Genomic DNA, 22,389 nt, shown 5'->3' on the forward strand with positions numbered 1-22,389 from the left:
CCCTCGTACGCAGGAATGAATATCCGGATATGGGAAAATAAAGTCAAGGAAAGGCAGAAATGGCCCTCTTGAAGTTGTACCGCTAGACGAAACATCATTCACGATCAAAATAAATGAATGTGCCCGCAAACCGTGGAATATTTCCTAACACAATTTATACAGTTGCACTCGTTAATTCTATCGTTTCGTGATCTGCGTCTTTTGTCGATCAACGATCAACTAGCAATGTGTACATATTTAAACAAATATCACGATTGTTGTTCAAACCCAGCTTTCCCCTATATTAAGTTTCAGTTTTTCCCCTATATTAAACCATCATCATCGCATGCCGCCGAGATAGCGTAAATGTGCAATATGCAAGTATTAGCAATCGTTTCTCACCTGTGCGCCCTGCTAATTCAGCGATTGATCGGCCTGTCATAGCTGTTAGTTAACTTCGCGGTAAGGCACAGGTGATGCGACATTGAATTAAATATATTATATCTCCTCCACACACGGGAATGGTGCAGAAATGCGACTGGAGGTAAATTGTGAAGCATTTGTACACCATAAACTTATCGCGTTCTTACAATCTGCCAAAATAAACAAGCAAAAATGCAACACAAAAAAAACAACATCCTGTCAGATTCAATTAATCTTGGGGCGGCTAATAAAGGAACACGATGGATACGTTTGATCGATGGATCGAAGCCTGATCTCGCTCTAACAAGTGATGTGTCCGAAGTTTGTTTGTATATTCCATCATACACTGTACTAAGTGCGAGGTGTTTATTGACCGTTAGAATAAGCAATTTTCAATCCCCTCTGTATTTGAAGAATTTGACAGAAAACAAACAAGCTCATTGCTGTCATGCCGCTTCGAATCACTGCAGTTCGCGTTGCTATTAAGCAACCGGTCGAAGTAACCTTCGAGAACGCGACGCAACTGCCATAATGCATCTAAAAACGTGTAAATCGATTCCAGTAGCGTCGTCCGGTTGCTTGGATATGTTTTAATTCTATCGCTGGTGCTCTTTGTTGTAAATAGCGAAGGGTAAAACCTTTTAACTAGCACTGATCGGCACTGGATCGAGAGCTTGTTTGAACTGGAGACTGTGCTTGTTAGTCGTGATTCCACAACGGCAATTTACGCGCGAAATTTACTAAGTTGCAGCGCTGCGAACCTTAAACAACCGATCCAAATTTGTACTAAAAGCTACTACCACAAAGATGGATTGATCACCCACAGATAATCTAGTGATCCGAAGTTTCAAGCAGAAACTGCCTGTTAGTAGCTCCGTAAATGTGCACATGGTTGCCAATTTGCAGCAGTAACATAATCAATGATCAGTTGAATTTAACCTTGTATCTCTTGCGGGATGTGTACCACTTTTAGCAAAAAAGAGTTTGGAAGCTGATTTAAATTCCGACCAATTAGCAAACCACTGCTTAATTCCTTTTCTGCATAAATAACTGTAGACGGGTGCCATTCAAAGCAAAGTATTACACAAGACAATCGCACTAAACCAAATGGGCATATGATTTAACTAGATCGATCGAGCAGTGGCCAATATTTGTATCAACCAATAACGCATGAGGCATGTTTGTCGTGTACAATCGTGTAGCCCTCTAAATTGTTCTGCAAAGGCCAAAAGAAAAGGGAAAATTTCTCATTACTTCTCGCTGATGGCGCGCGATGATGATGTTTAGCCAGGAGCGGCGCGACATACTTGAAGAAAAGTTAAGCTGGGGCTGCACTGAGAAACTCGGTGCTACGGGTGCGGAGGTCAACCGTGGCCTCGAGGTGAGCATATCTTCCTTTCCTTATTAATGCCACTCTCGGAGGGCACAAACACATCTGGGACCACAGCAACACATCCGGTACCGCTGCCATCTGGCCGCGCTTTCTACGGTTTAGATTGATTTCACTTGTGCTGCTTTAGAAACACGACGACAACAGAGCGCGCGAGTGAGCCCTCTCATCGTGGCGTGTGGTTGTGGGCGCGTAGCGGAGCATAGAGATGAAGATTAAAAGAATATGCAAACATCATAATTTTCTGCGATGTTGCTAAGCATCACCAGTCGGCAGGTCTATTCGCTATTTGAGGGCTAAGTTTTGTTCGCTCCATGTTGCGATCGCAGTTTACACCTGAATTGGCCCCTGAAGGGTTGGTTCAGCGAGAGAAGGCATAATGGAGTGCGGCATAATGAAATTTTCTTCCTTTATGAATTCATTTACTTCGCCAAGCCTTTTGCCAATTTGACGCCATTGTGCCTTGTCAGCTTGGTGTATTTTTTTTTTGCTTTTGCTACTCCGCTCTTTCCATCGATCAATCTCTACTGCTGCAAGCCTTATACCACCTGTCTCAGCTTGTTGGCGAAGCTGATGTTGACGTTAGAATTGTAGAGGTTGCGCCTAGAGCAGCATCATCACAGCCGCATTTAATGTCTGCGCAGATGTGTCGAGATTTTTGTTTAGATCTTTGCCTCGGACGATGCATTTGTCATCTCCACAACTAAATACAACGGTCCAGTTTCCTCTAGGTAGCCTTGGCGGTGTCCTGCTTTCCAGTCTAAGTAAACGAGATACTAAAAAAAGGGGAAAGAGAGTGACCTGTGGTTGGCACTTGGCAAAACTTCGCCGAGTGACACCTTCGCATCATAATCATCGTGCTAAAATCAAAATGTGTAACGTGTTAGCACGGCTTTTGTCTTTTTTTGTATTTTCTCCTTTCGCCTTTCTGGCTTTCACCGAGCCAATCAGCCAGTTGGAAAATGGTAAAATGAGCGATCAACAAGCAAGTACATAAATAAATAAACGAATAATCGGATACGCGATTTTGCGGATCATTTTCGCTGGCCTTATTTTCACTCCGGTGCAGTTTTCGAGCAAATCCGGCGAGTGCGCGCCGCCGTTTGTTGTTGTGGGCTTGGGAAAGGTGTAGATTTTCCCAAGCAGATTTTACTCTCGGTGCAACGGCGGCGAGCAGTAGTGATGCTGAAGAGGCTAAGATTGTATGCTAAATGAACATGCATGACCATGCTAGAGATAGAAAATGAAACGTATTTCATATTTTGACGTTCATGTTGTCAGCTTTTTGATCACTCATACCTTTATTTCACAACGTTTCCGTTTTGTTTTTAAAGTTTTGAGAAACAGTATTAGAAAAATTTATTAGAATATATTTAGAAACATGATATACTGAGGAAAATGATATTTTTCCGTTTTTCAAACAAACATTGAGCAGACATTAGGAAGAAAAATTAAGAAGGCAGTTATACTGGGGAAAGTCTGAACATTCTGATGCCTATGAGCCTTCAAAATTAATAGAATGCTAAAGGTTTTAATTATGCTGGAGGCAGATGACCTCAAAGCATGGCGTAGGAATTGTCCAAGAATGGAAGGAAAACGATAAGTTTGCAGAATAACATATCTTACAGGTCATAGAAGTAGAATGTATTTTAATTGGCCAGCTACCGCTCTCGGTATTTAACTTTTGGTCTAAAATCACTTAAATAATGTAGGAGATATTGGTTCTCTGGAACCAAGGTCAATTTCAATATACTTGATCGTACTTTAAGATGCCTAAGCTAGGACTTTAAAAACTAATCCAACCAGTCGTCCGTGTAGTGATAATGATCCAAATACTGTTATAGGTTTATTCGAAAAATACAACTCTTTCGATTGGGACTGTAAATGTTTAAATTGTATATTCATGTCGCGATATCCATGTTTATATTCTCTTCTCATAGTCCTATAAGTTAGTTCTATAAGTCAGGAGTGACAACACCGCTTGTTGGCAATAAACAATCACAACTTTGTGGTACCATAAAAGCAGTGTTTCAGTTCTAATGCCTCAACGTAACGGTCGGTTATATTTTCCCACTCTTCGACATGAAAATAACCCGCGCGGGACAGGAAAATAAAGTATGTTACTATTACAATAACTTTCCATAAAAAAAGTGAACAAACTATATCCAACGACACTTAAGAGAATTAAACATCGTACGTTCATCCCACGCGCACCGTCTAGTTGCTTCGGCTCTTTAGCCGTCATTGCCCGTTGGAATTGTAGAATCAGTTGAACCCATCCTTCGAAGTGCAGCTGCATCGCCTGGAACGCGATCAGCACAGACAATCCAAACCACATTACCCAGGCACACTCTATTTGACCAGGAATGCCACCCAGCAGCAGGATCGGGAATGCATCACCATCGGGCGTGAAATCGTGCACTTAAAGGTGCGAATAATGGGCAATACGCGAATGCACTCAACGATGGCTGGTGGGAAGAACAGTATGGCTCACAGCAGTGATTCATTTCATGTCCACCATAAATTAAGCTATAAACCATTCTAGTAGTATCGTTGACGTTGAAAAGATCCGATTATTTACATACCCTTGGTACGCATTGAAAAAAAAATTAAAAAGCCAGTTAATGTGTGTGTATGTACATTTAAAAAATCGCATCAACCCGACAAGTGGATCGTAATACTCGCCACGGAAGGGAAAGTGTCCAATTGCTTGCCTCGTCTTGTAAAGCATCTCCAATTGCCCTTTTCAGAGGAGTGATCGCGTTGAAGTTAATGGAAACAAAAAGGATTTCCTGTGTATGTCTTTTTTTAACAGCTTTTAGTTAACATTGTAACTATTTTATGAGGAACTGGAATCAATATTATCATCAATTATATTTACTATAGAATTAATTTGATATAACATGTTTTTTCGTAATGTTACTGTTACTTTGTTACTGGCGACACAATACATGATCATTCGCATTTCCAGTTCGAAACTATCATTCTGGTTGATTGTTGTTTAAGCAGTGCAGTGCAAATTGCAAGTATTTAGAAACATGAAGTTACATTACACCCTTACATTTGCCTTTGCATTCGACCACTCCTATAAAAATTCCGCAGCCTAGGTTGTCTTGTCCCCGGAACCGAACATTTGCTACCTAGCGACAGCAATGGCAACCGCTATCTGTTTCACGCCTAAGTCTTTCTTTAGTCGCTGGATTTTTTGTTGCGTTCCTGGTCTGCTTCTTCCGTGCTTAAAGCGTTGTACGATCGCAGCAACAAAAAAGGATGCTCGGCTTTTATTAGGTACGGTTCGACTCATTACTGCACGCCCTTAGTCATATCAAATGTTGCATGTATTGCAATTCACCTCTTTAGGTGGGGGTTCATTTCAACATGTAACAAGAGCACACCGCATGGTCACACCTCGTTTCTTCTCCATATTCTTGTTGGAAGGGTTACTGCGGACGGGCGAGGATAGTGCGCTGTGCCATCGAATGCTGTTGGTTGGTTTTATGAACAATTTTTGTTTCAATTGCCCCAGCTCACTCCCCAAAGCAGATTTATTTATTTATCTGATTGGTTCGCTAAGCAGAAGCATCACGTTAATTACCAACAAGCGCAATGATGTTATCCGTCAGGCTTCTGGGTTTTGCAAGCTTTCTCGTAGGTGCGGTGTGCCCCCACGACCAGAGCGTGATGGAGTACCTACCACGGCAGGCTTGCCAGCAGGGGTGTGCCAAACCAGCTAGGGCTAGGGCAACAGAGTATCTAGAGGACAGGCTTCCAACTCTAATGCAGGGCACTCTGCTTTCCAATTAAAGTCTAATATCGTTTCGTTTTCTTTTTGTATTTCATTTCCACCATCCACTCAACCAACCGCAAAGCTTTTTTGCGCTCATGAAAAGGAAAAGCTGGCAGAGTTTACTTTGATGTAAGTCTTACAGTTTTCAGCCCGTTTTGTAAACAAACAAAGCTTGGAAAGAAGGTGAAATAAAAAAACAAGAAAACAAGCTACTTGTCACGCAGGACGGACGGACGGAACAAACATGATCCCGAGCGACAAATGACACTCTTAAACTTTCCGGTCGTTGCCGGATTCGTCGTCCCACGGGGCACTGCCGCAGCTTATCTTGGCGAAAAGCAATTCACTAACCTTTCGCTGTGTCATAGCGCTGTTTGCACAAAACCGCGACACGGAGCTATGTAACGGCATTATCCAATACTTACTCCACGTGGCCCACTGTGGCCCACTGTGGCAACTTGTTCGCACTGAGGCTAATCTTGGCAATTTGTTGTTGATGTTTTTTTTGTGTTCAATTGCCCGCTTCTGAAAGATGCTGGTACCGCCAACACACGGTTGCCGATTCCTTGTGGTTATTGTGGCTGCCACACGGAGTGTGCTTCCTGGTGCTTGTTCAGATTTTCAGCAAACGTAAAGCAAACTTAACCCATTTCTACACGCTACTATTTCCGTTTTGTCGCCTATCTAGATGCATCTTTCAGTTGATTTATTGGGCTAAGGGTTATTAGTGTGGTTTGACCCAGTTCTGGCGGGATGAATGTTGGGTGGTTCTCCTCAGCTACCGGCGGCAAGCTTCAAGAGCTAATTGCTTGACCCCAAGGTTCGATTTCTGCCAGCGGAAAGATCTTTACGGGGGTAGTGCCCATTGTATTATACGATACGGTGGGGGCCGTACGGAGAAGCCGCCAATCGCTTCTTCCATTATAGTCCGCACAGATTTGTAACAAAACTATCGCGTTGCTTACCTTCCTAGCGAATGGATCGAGTAAAGTGTGTACTACGTGTTTGCATGCGTTTCGTTTTTTCGTTCTCCCCACCAATTCAAACGCTACTATCGCGCCCCACGGTTAACCGAATCGTGGCTATCACACACTGTAGCTAAAACAACAGACTTCTGGACTTCTTTTTTATCACACCTGCCGTGCCTTTGCTTGGGGATCTTGAGCGATCGCCCTATCTTGGGTGTGTGTAGTTAGGTAGTAAGATTTATATCCTTAGCTGGAAGGCTTTCCGTACAGAAAATCACAGCACCATGCAGCCATGAAGCTGATAAAATCAGAAGCCATCAATTGCAGCACCGCACACGATGCCCGAAGCAAACGCATTTACACAGTCATTGTGAAATGGGCAAGGGCCTTTAAACTCCTTAACAAAATCCTATCGATAAATTATCTTTCGCCCGTAGCTGCTGGGACAAGAAAATGGCAATTTGCACTTCACGATGGCAACTTTAAACGATGTGGATTTACAATGTTTTGTAACTATAAAATGTGGTAAACATATTCGCTACCAGATGTTGCATTTGCATAAACAGGCTGTTGACAAGCAATAGTGGGTGAATTTTATTGCATCCATGGACAGTGTGCGCGATAAGGAATTCTTTTAATAATCTGTATACATAGATCATCTTTAAATTGTTTCCTCCATTTCCAATGATCTCTTCGATGATATATTTTGTCCCAATCGAATTAGACACTGAAAACGATTGGTAATGTGATCTTTTCTACAATACCTTGCAAATAGCACATTTTTATATTATTCGGTGCATAGTTTGGGCCGGATACGGAGTAGCAAAAATGAGCGAAATGTGCTATGAACACAAATCACCACCCTTGACATAGAAAAGTGTGTTACTGGAGCTAATCGTGGGTTGACGGGTTGTTGGCTGCTTGTGTCACACGCCATTCTTCGGGCAAAAGGGTGCGCTGTGCCGTTCTTTACCAGCCACGCTGAAGAAGACAAAGAAATGTCATCGAAACGGATAGACGGCAACGGTTCTCGTACCCTGCCGTCTCTAACCCATCATCGCGTATTTCGCATAGAACCCGCCAATCCCGCCATAACACCCTACGCAGTTTCCATTCCCGGGGAAAGATTATTTAGCTGCCCACCACATCTCAAAAGTACCATGAAGTTATTGTTTCGTTTCCGGGAAACGATTCTCATCGGGAAAGTTCGCTTGTGGTAGTTTACACCATTCCCCGCTTATTTTCCCTTTCGCACCTTTGGTGTATAAGATATGCAGAAGGGCGTGAAGAGGCATATAAAACCTTAATGCCGATTGCCTCCCAACGCCCACCACCCATGTGCCTATTATTTTAACAACTTATTTTCCGCCCGATTTCCTCGTTTTTCGAAGGTGTGCTGGTACCGAAAGGCGAAGAATTCTTGCACACACAGTCCCCGGAAAGCGGTTTTGTTTGTACACGCCCTGGCCAAATTGCTACTCCATGCTTCGAAATGCGACTCCATTGTCCCCATGCAGTTTTCGGTTGCGTTTTCACGCGTTCTCACTTTTCCGCACACAAGAAAAATGCGAAGATTGCGATCAAAATTAATCGATACGATTAATGTTTCGGGACATCGGCAACAGCCGGCAAATGCTCGACACGATCGCACACCGGGGACGATCAATCGTCCAATTAGCACGTAGCGAAACAAATCGTTCATTTATTTCATATTTACACGTTAGCACGTTGCGATCATAATTCGCCTGTTCGTGGCGGCTACATTCGTGTGCGAACGAATATGGATAAGTCTAGTAGTCCAGGTGCGTTTCTCGGTATCAATCACAATATACTTTGTACGGTGGCTGCTAGCCGTCGGAGCGTTAAACTTCCGTGCCTATCGAAACGTTAGTGACGATTCTGTCCCTGTTGACATGGAACCAAGGAACATAGTTGCTAAAATATACCACTGTTTGTTCTGAATTATACACTAACGAGGGATACGGTCTAGTGGAGTAAAGATTTTAATGTCGTTTTTTTTTTTGTGTGTGCATTCTATCATTTCAGTTACGGTTGCTCCGCCACCACAGCGACCCTGGATCCCACTAGCGAGACCCAATCGCAACCGTGGTGCATGTAAGTGATGTTATTAGTAAATGTGTGCACCACAGCATGTAAATAACCCCCCTTTGCTCTATTGTCACAGGTATATTCACGGTCATGTGCTACAACGTGTTGTGCGATAAGTACGCGACGAGACAGATGTACGGCTACTGTCCCAGCTGGGCACTAAGCTGGGAATACAGGAAAAAGGTAATGTGCCACGAGGTGACACAATGGCGGCGGCAACCGCTCAGAGGCAATATTGTTAATTTGTGTTTGTCTGAACCTTCCGGTTGGGGGTCCGGTACGTACCCGATTTTAGGCCATTCTTGACGAAATACGACATTACGCGGCGGACATCATCAGTCTGCAAGAGGTGGAAACCGACCAATTCTTTAACTTCTTCAAGCCGGAGCTTAAGAACGATGGCTACGAAGGCATCTTTTCACCCAAATCACGCGCTAAAACAATGTCGGAAGCGGACCGAAAGTACGTCGATGGATGCGCGATCTTTTTCCGTTCTGCAAAGTGAGTGCAAAAATGTGAAACAAATCCGGAACCGTTTGTTTGTTACTGGTTCCATCGTCAACAAAAATATTAATTATGATTTCCGTTTTACAGGTTTACGCTAATCAAGGAGCATCTGGTCGAATTCAATCAGTTGGCAATGGCTAACGCCGAAGGTTCGGACAACATGCTCAATCGCGTGATGCCGAAGGACAACATCGGACTAGCGGCACTACTAAAGGTGAAGGAAAGTGCATGGGAGAGTGTTTCCCCGGAGGCGGCCCAGATTTCGCAGCCGATCCTGGTGTGCACGGCGCACATCCACTGGGATCCGGAGTTCTGCGACGTGAAGCTCATCCAAACGATGATGCTGAGCAACGAGCTCAAGACAATATTGGACGAAGCAGGGCTGAGCTTCCGGCCGGGACACAAGTTCGATGTAAATAACGTGCAACTGGTGCTGTGTGGTGACTTTAACTCGCTTCCAGACTCGGGTGTGATTGAATTTCTAAGTGCCGGGCGTGTATCAATGGACCATCAAGATTTCAAGGAGCTGGGCTACAAATCCTGCCTGCAGCGTATATCAAATTGTGATACACCAAATGAATTTACTCATTCCTTTAAACTAGCGTCAGCGTACAGTGAAGATATAATGCCATATACAAATTATACATTCGAATTTAAAGGTATTATCGATTACATATTCTACTCGAAGCAGGGCATGGTGCCGCTCGGGCTGCTCGGTCCAATCTCGTCCGACTGGTTGCGGGAGAACAAGGTGGTCGGTTGCCCCCATCCGCACATACCGTCCGATCACTTCCCGCTGCTAGTCGAGCTCGAGTTAATCCATATGCCAACGACGGGTGCCCAACCGAATGGGCTGATCGGTCGAAGGTAGCAATAAACACCTGCTAGCAATGTAATAGCCAGTAGGCAGATTGACACCGTGCAAAACTGACTGCATAATATGACCTCCGCCGCGAACATACCACCACCACCACCACCACCAAATTCAATCACCAGCTGAAAAAAACATCTTGGTACTCTCTTGTACGTAAACATCGTCATTGTTAGCGGGCGGACATTTAAGCAACACAGCACCACGCCAGACTAAAAGCATGTAAATGGCACATTACTAGAGCATCATCACCCTGGCAGTGCGGAGGAATGGGAAACTGCACTTGTCAGTAGCAGCAGATACCAGCACCAGGACAGTGTTTCCCACATCGAAATCATCGTTGTACACATCGGAGAAATGCGGAGACATTGATCATCACCTTGTAATCGCTGCCCAGTGTAACGCGCTGTCTTAAGATCGCCGGCCAAGCAATTGCCGAGGCCATTGAGGAGAATGACATTAAATAATTGTATAATAAGCAGCCACTCATGCATGCACACGCACACACACACGAACTCCAGATTGAGCAATGATTCGTTTTCTGAAATAGCGACATCGATCGGAAAAAAATGACATACAACAATCGGTCGGGTAGATGAAAACAAACGAAAACGCAAATTCAACGTAACACCGCAATGCCGCAATAACAGAACAGTAAAGATTAATGAAAGCATGCAAGTAAAGTAATAAAATTGCACGCAATAGGCAACCAAGGTCAAGTAAAAAAGGACACTGAACAGCATAAAACCAAAATGCAAGGGACAACACATGAACCAGAAAACAACATCTACAACAAAACTGTTGCTGCTAAAACCTTACCCACAAGATCAAAACAAAAATGCATTAGCATCTGTGTCACTGAAATCATGGAAAACGTTTGTACACATAGCATAGCTACCAGATCCTATACAAGAAGGGCCTTCGTTGGGGGCCTGTGAAAAAGTGCATTCATGGTGACAAGACAGTGAACACAATGAAAAATCAAAGTCCTATTGTACAGAATGACGTAATTAAGAAAAGGAGTAAATGGGAAACACTTTCACGAAACGGTTCGAATCTCAGCTTTAACCGAAATGAAGCGCACCGCGCATGGCATGTCAATGGGATAGCAGCATTTCCGGACGGTTTTACGTCACGGCATTGGCGCTGTCTCTTCCTTTTCCGTTTGCCTTTTGTTTTTATCCTATCAACTATTTGCTAGTTTTAGCTAAAAACAAGTCGATCCTCTTGATGATCTATAGTTGCTTTGTTTCATTTATTTTTAATTCCATTTCCCATCCATTAAGTGTGTATATTTTTGCTAATTGTACAATATGTTCCCCCTTCCTGCTTTAGTCAATTTTACCGCTTAAAGCCGAGACAAGAACCAAAACGAACTTCTGTATTGTACAACTAAACATGGGCAAAATGTAAACGAGAGAACATTTTTGTTTGATTGCTTTTCAAAGCTTTGCTTTTTGGTAGTTATTCGATGAAGGATTATTTTTTATTTGGTTAGCCAAGATTGTAAGTTCTAATTGGGAAAAAGCTTTATCTTTTGTTTACTTTAAGATACTACACACACTCACAACAAACTCCGACCCGAACCGCAGATAGGTTTCGAAATGAGTCATAATGCATTTTTCGTTACACTTTTTCATCTGGTGATTTTGTATCATGTTAATTCTATTTTACACGAACAAAGAGATTGTGCTACTATTATGTAGGTTTTTTTTTTCTGTGTCCTGAATTTGTGTGTTTAAGTAGTTTATGCAATAACACTTCCGTTCTTGAAATCACGTATGAAAAATAATCTGAAAAGGAAAATGAACCGTTATAGAACTTGTGTACGCCTTTAGCAAAGTTTGTGGCTCTGCTAATATGAACAGTGAAACAAAGAACATTAAAACCGAAAAAAAACATGCGACCATATGTAAATGGGAAGAAAACTGGAGACAAGTGACCGCGCAGAATGGAAGGTTGTTACGGATACTATATAGGAAGAGAAACTTTGGAGGCAATAGAAATTAAAGGAAGGTGTATCCGTATCGTTTTAAGGCTGGATTATAGAAGTAATAAAACTAACACAAATAAAAACGAAAACAAAAAATTAGCAAATGTGCAAATCCTTGAAGAGGACAGATAAACATCATGCAAACGGAATGCAAAATTTGTGCCCACCTCATACCCAGAAGTACGTTTTCTGTCGAAAAAAAGCGTTTCAAATGTGTGTATGAAACAGTAAATCAATCAACGACAACTAAGCTGATTGGTGGAGAATTTTATCAACACTGGAAAACACGCATCCCGATTTCAATTTGCCAACAAAACGCGATGTGTGCTGTTAACCGGACATAATTTGAGTATGTATCGACGAATAGTGTTATGAAGAACGCCACTTAACAACAATAAGAGTACAAAAGCAAAAGCAGTTAGAAAACATGGAATGGTAATTCGTGTGTGACAGTGGAAGGATCCATGCAAATCGATACACTCCTAACAAAATGTATAAGTATAGAAATCCCCAATGTCTTTGTCAGCCAAACAAAAAGACAACCAGAGTCACTAAGCCTACACACATTTTCAAAACAGCTCGTGAATGACAATTTTTAAATGGTGCATCTTACAAAACGATATGCGTAACAGTGATGGCGATCGTTGCGAAAATTTGCTCGTCAAATTAGTAAGCAGCTACTTGAACTCCGGCACAGTGACTAGCGATCTTACCGTGAAATACCTGTTACAGTAAAACATTCGAAGAGGCAATCAGTTAAGATGCTCAACGTAAATGTAGTAGGGGTGAACAGTGGTCAAAATTCCTATAAGCGTCATTACATCATATCTGAGCATATGTTGATCAGAAGAAACGGATAGTGCGTCTGTTAGGAACGTTTTGGCAACTACGAGTGCGAAAGGAAGTTTATATCGTACCTGTATATTCAATCGCATTTGTACAGGATACGCAAAATCATAATAAACCGAACATCGCAAGCCGATTACGAACCGATCATTGAGCAAACGGATAAAACTGTCGTGCTGATAAACGTACTCCTAGAAAGATGATAATTCATTGATCCGGATTTTAGATTACGATTATTAATACATCCACACTCACTGAGTCAAATACAAACGCGACTGTGTCGGAGAATATTTTGTACGACCATTTAGATTGGTCAACGACTACATGCTACCGTGCTGCTTCATGGCGCCATTGCGCATGACATTCTGCACGCAATTGACCGTTGTGCAGCGCGAAAGATCATTCTAACAAAGTGGCTATACATAAAGAGGTACGATGCAAAAGCACAGAAAAGGGGATGCCTCACATTGCGAACAACTTTTTCGATGCCTCTAAGGAACAAATGAAATATAAGCGCACACCTTCATACGATCGCAACACAACGGGATTGTGTGCGGTTTTATTCAGCAAACAGTGCAATCGTATGTATAGATTATGCACACCAAACCGTGACAGCTAAACGAAAAGTAACAATCGGCGTAATGGAAAGGATATTGCATTAGTAACACATCATACAATCATTTTCTTTTTCCTGTCGCTCATCAAAAGCAGAACAATTTTTACTGAATTGGGGTGTACATGTAATATGCTTCTGAGAAGGTAGGATCTTCAAAATTTGAATTGGTTTTGAGTTTTTCTATAGCTCAAGAAGTTTATCCTTTTCTGTTCTCAAATGGTCAAAACGCAACACCCTTCCCTCATAATAATGATTTATGTTTTAACTCATTTTAAATAGATCACACATCTCACACGCACGTTCGTCCGGTGCAGAAACACTCGGACACTGCAAAGGGCGATCAATGCACTGTATTCGATTTGTAATGACCATTGCAATAAGTTAAATTTACAGTGTAATTGCCTCGTATGATCATGAATATCTGGCAAAAACACACACAAGGACAAATGGCGGAGTAAATAAAGCAAAAAACAAAAGAGGGTGAAAGTGGACGAACGACCCAAACGAAAACATAAACTCCCCTGGAGGAAATGAAACGAAGAACGACAAAGGAAGAATAATAAATGAGTAAATGAAAAAATACGTATTGTTGTGCGGTTGTTCATTTTGCAAGGTTATTTATGTTTTTTGTTTCTTCTATATACAAACTAGCTCCTATTGCAAACGTTCGCCCGTACCAAGCGGTGAACTAAATGTACTTAAAGATGACATCTTTTTTATCCTCAGTGGTTTGCAGCTCGAGGGTAACTGGACATTGTAACCAGTATGCCAGCAGCTCCTCGCAGTATCCGATTAGAAAGTACATTTTTCTTGCCGGAATCGACCGGCTGATGATCGCTGCTATGCGAACGTGATTATGTTGCCGTTTGATGATCACTTCCGACAGTACCATACCGTGCCAAGTACCGGCCATGAACCGGCGAATGAAATCGTCTTCCAGCATGGTTTGGGAAGGACGTAACTCACCCTCGAGATTGGCTGCAAGGAGGTATAATAACCATTAACGAAATGCTAGTAATTGATGAAAACATAACTATTCCCAACGCGTCTTACATGTATTCCAGGAGTTCCATGCTTTCCGATGCGCTATTTGGTGTGGTGGATTTGCCATTTCATACGTAAGAGGACGGTCGCCTTTTGGCGAAATCTTGTAGCGGCCCGACTGTGATTTCGCGGCGAATGCTGTTGTATGTACGCATCGTCTGGTTAATACGAATCTGGAAACCTAAAATAAACGATCGGTATGAGCCAATTTCATACAATTACACTATAAAAGCGATAGTTTCCTACCGAATTCATGCTGGACAACATTGCTCAACGTTTTATGCGTGTTTTTCCCCTTTGGTGCGACGAAAGTGAGCACGGTTTGTTATGACGTTTGCCACGCCCAAGGTACATAGATACAAGCTGTACTTCTTCCACTGAATTTAATTTTGTGCGAAAAAGGCGCAAAATTTAGTTTTTAAAATGAGTTTTGTTAAAAATTGGTAAAAGATAGTCATCATTATCACTGCTGCACCTGTACATCAGTTGAATTCACCTCAAGTTGACCAATGCAAACATGCAAATTTTCGAATCCTGCTCTTCCCAGTCGCCTTATCAACGATCTAGTACTGCACGTTATCTGAATCGGAAAAGTGTCAATAGTGTGGGGAGGAAAATTTCGAATGCATGGAGAAGTAGAAGTGAAGAAAAAAAGTTGGACCGTGTGAGGGTTTTCCAACTTGCTCGTTTTCGTTCACCATTCTGCGGGTTCCGTGCAGAATGTAAAATTGCCTTCGCCAAAGTTGCCAACTTACTGTTTAATGTGTATCCGTGTGTATTCTGTTATTGTTTACGGGTTTCCTGTGGGTTTGCTAGTGAAATAATCAAACGAAAAGTGTGATGCCATCAATGGAAGCTGTATTGTAAGAGCTGTTTTCCTTAAAAGTGTTACTCGTGGATAACAAAAGCCAGTGCAATAAGCGTGGGAAAATGTGATTGTGAAATACGTCTTGTTGAATCGCTGGTAGAAGTGTAATTTAAAATAAGTGAAACCATTCCCCAAAGGAGGAAGCTGTATTGGTTGTTCTTTGCTTCAAAGAAAAAGGCAACACCAGCAACGCCTATGACAGCTCGTGTTACGAAAAAAGGGGCATGGAAAACGAATTAATGTGCATCATGTAATCGGCGCCCTTGGCTTGCTACGATGGATGTTGCCCGTGAAAGATAGAGACCGATGCATCCTCTCGGTAACGATTAGTGGTCCAGTTTAGTGGCCTTGTCGTCGGTTGTTTTTCAGTCCAGCTTCAATTTTCACAAGGAATTGTACCTAATGCGGAAAAGCGTTAAAACGGATACGGGGAAAATGCCCAACATGGAGCAGGAAATTGGCAGCTGGGATTCGGTCCTGCTGGAGAATCTCTCCGAGGAGAGCTTCATCAATAACCTTCACCAGCGCTACAAACGGGATTTGATCTATGTAAGCAATGCGCCCACTATATGGTCGGAACAGATCGTGCCATTTAATCCTGTAATCCTTGTTGCAGACCTACATAGGAACGTTTCTGGTTGCCCTGAACCCATACAAACCACTGCAAATATACAACCCGGATCAGGTTCGCAAGTACGCCACGAAAAGCCTTTTCCAGCTACCACCGCATATGTAAGTGCATAAATAATTCACCTCAAACCACCCTTGGCTAGCTCAGCGCATAATCTCTATGGTCTCTTGTAACAGATTTGCTTTGGCAAATTCGGCCCACCAGTTTCTGCTGAACTACAACGAAGACCAGTGCATCATAATGGCGGGCGAATGTGGGTCGGGCAAAACCGAATCCTCGCACATGATAGTACACTTTCTGACCCAACTTTCCGAAATGCGACGCAGCCGTGCGCCAATATTTTCGCTACGGGGTTCAAATCCAAATTCGAGACAATCGACACCGAAACATTCTACAATCAGTCGCGTTGGGTCATCGTTTGAAAGTGCCGCACCGTCCGGTGGTCGACTGGATAGCATCATGAAGTACAACTCATCGAGAGTATGTATCTCCTACGACTAGTGTGCAAAAATAGTGCAAAATGAAAACAAAAATCCGATATTTACCCACAGCTTTTTCTCCTTTCACAGCAACAAAAATGCTCACATGAAAAAACGGTCGAGTTTGACCTTATTTCACACCACAAAAGCACGGAAAACATTCCAGCGATGGTTAACTATGGCTTCATGCCCGTGGCCAGCATGCCAAAGTGTTTGAAGCACTCGAACCAATCTATAAGCCGATCGACGGAGGGTAACGAATTTCCAACGAAATCGACGCTCAAGTCGTCTACCGTAAGCTCGTGTCCCAAGCACAACTGCACCAGTAGTCACGCGGATTTGAACCGTATGTGCGGAGCATCGCCATCGCCATCGTTGCAAAAGCGCAGCAATCTGATGCGCTGCTGCCATCAGAACAGCAACAACAGTACACGATCGATTCATAAGTCGTCTTCGTCGATCGCGCTTACGCACGATCACGGAACGACCTCTCCATCGACTTTCCATCGTCGTCAGATATTGAAATCCATCTCAAAGGAGGTGTACATCCGCGACCTAGAGTTGCAAAAGATGCGTGAACGTGTAGCACAAGCGGAAATCTTCCTAGAGGCAATGGGCAATGCGGTCACGGTGAAGAATACCAACTCGAGTCGCTTTGTAAGTTCCAAGGGCCACATTGGACGGGGATAATGGTTTGATAATTGATTTATCCTACTTTTAGGGTAAATTCTTCGACATTGAGTTCGATTACAAAGGTGATCCAGTGGGAGGACATTTAACAATATGTAAGTACACCAGATGTTGTTTCTGATAACATTCGAAGATTTAACTCTATCTTTAACCTTCCGTCATGCTTGCGCTCATATAAGACATGTTGGAAAAGGTAATCTACGAGCAAAAAACCCCCTCACTGTCCAATATTTTTTTATAAATCCTTGCATATACTTTTCTATTGCAGTCTCGTGTCACTACACACGCTTCAGGCGAACGGAACTTCCACATTTTCTACCAATTGCTCTCCGGTGCCGACATTCAACTGCTCAGTAAGTACCTGAAGTGCTGCGAATGGCAGCAGAAGAGTAATTAATGACTTGAAACGATATTGTTCTCTAATAGAATCACTTAAATTGCAACGAAACATCGATAAGTATGAATTGCTGAAAAACAGCTTCGCCAATGAGGACGATAGGACGAACTTTACCTTCACTAAGGTAAGGGAGGACAGTTCCAAACCAAATCATTTGCAGCTATTTTAATACGTTTTTTTCCTTTCATCCTTCTAAAGCGTTCACTTGAGATATTGGGTTTTGGACAAGATGAGATCTTTTCGATATTCACCATTTTGGCCGTAGTTCTCAAGCTTGGCAACTTAACGTTCATTCCAACCACCAACATCGACGGCAGCGAAGGTTGTGAAATCTCCAACGAGTATGGTAAGTGGTCAATGATCGAGATATTTCGAGTTAAAAATGTGTCGTTGATGTCTCATTATTTTCAGAATTGGACGAGATTGCGCAACTGCTACAGTTGGATAATCAAATGCTTTTCAATTGCTTAACCCGGCTGGGCGATAACTGGGCACAGCTAGAACCGGATGGAACCGAAATCGATGCCAGCTATGCATCGCGCATCAAGTTTACACTGTGCCGCACGCTGTACGGGCGGCTTTTCACATGGATCGTAACACGGGTGAACGATGCACTGAAGCTCAAAACGGGTGGTACGGTCGGTAGTCGAGGGAAAACTATCGGTCTGTTGGATTTTTACGGTTTCGAAGCGCTTGAGAAGAACACTTTCGATCAGTTTGCTATCAACTACTGCAACGAAAGACTGCAACAGGTTTGTGTTTACGAAGAATCACTTCAGTAGAGACGGTCATTAAGCGATGTTTACCATTTTCTTATGTTTCAGCATTTCATCAAGAGCGTGTTGAAACACCAGCAGGATTTGTACGTCAATGAAGGGTTGGACTGGATACGGATCGACTATTTTGATAACGCACCGATCTGCGAACTGATCGATAAGCCTTGTTTCGGTATTCTGCACCTTCTCGATGAGCCACAGGTCGTCAACGACGGGCTTTTGCTCACACGTCTCCATCAGTGCTGTGCCGGTCACACCAACTTTCTAGCACGCGATGCATCACTGCCTTCCAATTGTTTCCAGTAAGTGAACTTTCGAAGGGAATATTGAGCGTATCCTTCCAGCAAAAACCGTACGTAAAAATTATGCGCTTTATCCGTTTTCCTTTCTTCAGAGTACGCCATTTTGAAGGTCCCGTCGTCTACACAACGAACGGGTTCATCGAGAAAAACCTTGACCTGTTGCCGCGGCACATCAGCAGCTGCCTGTTTCAGAGCGATCTGCTAATCGCATCCTGTCTCTTTCCGGAGGGTAACCCGAAGCGTCACTCGAATCGTAAACCATCGAGCTTAAGCAACAACCTACGAACCTCGCTTCAAACGCTGCTAAAGTTGCTTGAACAGCGTTCGAATCATTACATTTTTTGCATCAAACCTAACGAGCTGAAACAGGCGAAAATGTTTGAGCTGGGGCTGGTGCAGCACCAAGTGCGCTATCTTTGGTAAGTGTTTGTAATACATCGAATGCGCGTTCCCAAACTAAGTCCTCCTTTCTTCGCAATGCAGTCTAATGCCGTTGATAAATCTATGGCGTAACGGACATTGTTTCAACATGGTGCACGCACGATTCCTGGCACGGTACAAGCTACTGTGTCAGTACACTTGGCCGCACTTCACTGGAACGATTGTAGACGGCGTGGCGCTGATCATACGCAGTGTACCGCTGCCCGGTGCCGAGTTTACTATTGGGCGTAAGAAGGTTTTCATCCGCAGTCCTCGTACCGTGTACGAGCTGGACGAGTTTCGCAAGGTACGGCTCAACGAGTTGGCTGTGCTGATTCAGAAAACGTACCGTTGCTATACAAAACGGAAACGGTTTGTGACGCTTCGCCATAGTCAACTAATCATTGCAAGCTACTGGCGTACCTGGAGGGTGAGTAGATCAGAGATTTCCTTGTGGGATGTAGGCACGTCAATACTTTCCGTTTGCTATTTTCCGTTTAGGAACGAGAGAAAATACGCTTGGTAGAGTTTCGAAAGCAGGCATTGTGGGCGGTACAAGTGATTGGAAGATTCTTTGTCTTGCTTAAAGTAAGTGCATACGTTTTCCGCTTTAACTGAGTATTGTAAAAAGCTTTTTTTCGTATTTTTCCATAGACGCGAGAATTCCTGCTGACACTGTTGCTACGCCTGCCACACGATAATATGAGTCCAATCTGCCACGAGTGGCCGTCAGCTCCAACCTTCCTAACGGAGACCTCCCAGTTGCTGCGCACCATCTTTCACCGTTGGCGATGCTACAAATATCGCAAATCGTTTGACCAGCCGGCTCGAAATCGTATGCGTGAAAAGGTTACCGCAAGCATCATATTCAAAGATCGCAAAGTGTCCTATCCACGCAGTGTAGCCCATCCATTCCATGGCGATTACATTCGACTGCGGCAGAATATTCAATGGAAACGGGTGAGCTGTGAGCACAACGATCAGTACGTGGTTTTTGCGGACATCATCAATAAGATTGCACGAACCAGTGGCAAGGTGCGTGAACAGTTTGTGAAGAAAGCAAATCCCGTTTCTAAATGATATATTTCTTTCCTATCCCGCACGTACAGTTCATTCCGATATTGTTGGTCATCTCAACGAACTCAATGTTGCTGCTGGATCAGAAAACGATGCAAATTAAGTACCGTATTCCGGCGTCGGAAATATACCGCATGTCCCTCAGCCCGTACTTTGACGACATCGCCGTTATACACATTCGCGCAGTAAGTTTCATGATCATCATGCAAAACAGTTTGCTTGATAACTTGCCAGGGATCCAACTTGAACGCTTAATTACGGCACATTTTCCACAACAAAAAAGACAGAACAAAAAACGAAACAAAAACACCCCAATGCACCATTTGATCGGTTTGATTGTTGGTTGTGAGTTGTGATTTTCAGGCCAAAGCGAAGCGAGAGTGTAGCTCTCGTACTCCGATGTTCATGTACATGTTTTTCATTTTGTTTGGCGTCCTTCCACATTCATGATCATCGTTATCACTTTTCTTTCCTTGCACCAAAACCATATGGCTCTCCTCTTCCCGTAGGATAACTATTGCTCGTCGAACATGTCCGATCGATCGGAATCACCCACCGGATGCTTGTTTCAGGTAAGTCAGCTAGCAGACGCTCTGCCCGTGTTAGGATAGTTGCTGCCTGTAGTGCCCTGAACATCTACATTGCGATTAGGTTGTTTCCTTAGCACACTAGTTAATGTGCGCTTCCACTGTCGACTCATTTTTGTGTGTATTGTGTTGTCAAATCCAGTGATTTTGCTTTGTTGTGTTTGTAAAAGAAATAACATGTTAGAGTAGTATTGTTTGTAGTAGAAAAGCGAAAAAAGACCTGTTTAAAGCCACTTTCCCGGGACATTTCGAGTCTAGTAAAATGTGTTTTACACACAATCCGCTCTTAATGGAAGATCAGATAATAAGTATGCTTGTGAAACTTTTAGTCTGTTTGATAGTTCGTTTTTGCCTCAGAAAGTAAACGCCATAATACACGTACAACCAAAAATACAATAGAATAATATTCTATGAACAAATTATTATCCCATATTAAATAGCTAACTCAACAACTTTCTCTTTTCCATGTTCAGTCGGAAATAGGTAAAAAGAAGGGCGACTTTGTGTTTCAAACTGCACACTCAATTGAGATAGTCACGAAATTGTTCCTGGTGATCCAGAATGCCACTGCCAAATCGCCGGAAGTGACCATCAGTACCGAGTAAGTATTTTTCTGTGCATACCTTTTGTTTAGTGCGATCATACGATGACTTTCGGTATTGTTTTAGTTTCGAGGCCAATTTCGGTGGACAGACGGTCATATTCACCTTCAAGTGTGGTGGACTGGTAGACAATCCGTACAATCAGACGCGCGTAACGCGCAAAGGCAATCGGATGGAGGTGATCGTGTAACAAAACGCTTCCCCACCGGCACAGACGGCACTCATGGACTGCCGTGCCCGGCGACGTTCGCTGCTGGTGGTCGACAGCTATACCGATGACGACGGTATGGAGTTTGGAGTCCGGGGTCTGGAGTTTGCGTAGAAATTGTTTTTCTACATAACCAAAAAAAAAGGGGTCGTTTTGAGAGACAAGAGGACACACGCCAACAATACGCAATGGCGAAACGGAATTAATCATCAATTAGCAAAAATGTAAGAGACATCGGTTGTACTGATCCTGTCGATTGGTTAACCTTTGGAGCAATTTAAGCAAGCAATTCTTTACCCTATTAGCACATTAAAATCTAGTCCTAAATCTATCAACAGTACTATTAGACATTCCTAATACAGCGGTACAGTAAGTCTTATACCTTTTTCCCCATCCTGACGCGCGCTTCAACACTAGTTCGAACGCTTTGTTCCTACGGTACGATCATTATATAGCATGTTTTTGAGATGAAGATCGTGAATCATTGCAAGAGAATTGTATTTTGTTAAACCCAAGCTACGGGTAGTGTTCCTTACATGTTTTCTTTTCTCGATACTGTTTACGATGGGCCACACGGGATAATGCAAGTTGAACTAATGAAAATTGGTGTGCATGTGTGTGTGTGCGTGTTTTATATAAACTTTCTGAGATAGAGGGCAAACGTATGAATGTAGCGCCTGTCGGAGATAGTGTGGTTTAGTTCGTTGATCGAATTTACAAAACGTGAAACTACACTGAGGCTGTACTGCACAATTGTGCACCCAGATGTCACTATGGGATGATCGAAGCATCGAGCAACGTGTTACACATTGGCCAGGC

The 22,389-nt window shown here is 43.1% G+C and overlaps 3 protein-coding genes across 3 annotated transcripts in view; 2 read left to right on the forward strand and 1 right to left on the reverse strand.

Moving 5' to 3' along the window:
* LOC128307427 (CCR4-NOT transcription complex subunit 6-like) overlaps positions 1-12,184 on the forward strand; it is a 101,974-nt gene extending 89,790 nt beyond the window's left edge. Inside the window, exons 5-8 of the mRNA XM_053045263.1 lie at positions 8,594-8,662; positions 8,733-8,839; positions 8,952-9,157; positions 9,251-12,184. Coding sequence (XP_052901223.1) covers positions 8,594-8,662; positions 8,733-8,839; positions 8,952-9,157; positions 9,251-10,034 — 1,166 coding nt within the window. The 3' untranslated portion in view covers positions 10,035-12,184. The remainder of the gene's footprint in view (positions 1-8,593; positions 8,663-8,732; positions 8,840-8,951; positions 9,158-9,250) is intronic.
* A 1,902-nt stretch (positions 12,185-14,086) lies between these two features.
* LOC128297991 (28S ribosomal protein S24, mitochondrial) lies at positions 14,087-14,848 on the reverse strand. Its single transcript, XM_053033713.1, has 3 exons — positions 14,780-14,848; positions 14,543-14,714; positions 14,087-14,467 (listed from the first exon to the last, which is right to left on the reverse strand). The coding sequence occupies exons 1-3, from the start codon at positions 14,798-14,800 to the stop codon at positions 14,178-14,180; spliced, it is 483 nt and encodes a 160-aa protein (XP_052889673.1). The 5' UTR covers positions 14,801-14,848; the 3' UTR covers positions 14,087-14,177.
* A 982-nt stretch (positions 14,849-15,830) lies between these two features.
* Positions 15,831-22,092, forward strand: LOC128310882 (unconventional myosin-Ib). Its single transcript, XM_053047624.1, has 19 exons — positions 15,831-15,950; positions 16,018-16,133; positions 16,209-16,512; positions 16,602-17,168; positions 17,233-17,296; positions 17,381-17,394; positions 17,470-17,554; positions 17,628-17,722; positions 17,797-17,944; positions 18,010-18,350; positions 18,423-18,676; positions 18,769-19,095; positions 19,160-19,526; positions 19,598-19,684; positions 19,751-20,131; positions 20,206-20,358; positions 20,683-20,745; positions 21,234-21,361; positions 21,429-22,092. The coding sequence occupies exons 1-19, from the start codon at positions 15,837-15,839 to the stop codon at positions 21,550-21,552; spliced, it is 3,732 nt and encodes a 1,243-aa protein (XP_052903584.1). The 5' UTR covers positions 15,831-15,836; the 3' UTR covers positions 21,553-22,092.
* Positions 22,093-22,389: the final 297 nt, after the last annotated feature.

Source organism: Anopheles moucheti, chromosome 2, assembly GCF_943734755.1.
Source record: "Anopheles moucheti chromosome 2, idAnoMoucSN_F20_07, whole genome shotgun sequence".
In the NCBI taxonomy this organism is placed as follows: domain Eukaryota; kingdom Metazoa; phylum Arthropoda; class Insecta; order Diptera; family Culicidae; genus Anopheles; species Anopheles moucheti.

Excerpts from the sequence above, each read along its gene's own strand:
- LOC128297991 (XM_053033713.1), bottom strand. The coding sequence starts at position 14,800 with ATGTTGTCCAGCATGAATTCG. Across the intron at positions 14,715-14,779 it reads TGTTGTCCAGCATGAATTCG|GTTTCCAGATTCGTATTAAC; the intron begins GTAGGAAACTAT and ends CGTTTATTTTAG. Across the intron at positions 14,468-14,542 it reads ATGGAACTCCTGGAATACAT|CCAATCTCGAGGGTGAGTTA; the intron begins GTAAGACGCGTT and ends ACCTCCTTGCAG.
- LOC128310882 (XM_053047624.1), top strand. The coding sequence starts at position 15,837 with ATGCCCAACATGGAGCAGGAAATTGGCAGCTGGGATTCGGTCCTGCTG. Across the intron at positions 17,723-17,796 it reads CGAACTTTACCTTCACTAAG|CGTTCACTTGAGATATTGGG; the intron begins GTAAGGGAGGAC and ends ATCCTTCTAAAG. Across the intron at positions 17,945-18,009 it reads TGAAATCTCCAACGAGTATG|AATTGGACGAGATTGCGCAA; the intron begins GTAAGTGGTCAA and ends CATTATTTTCAG.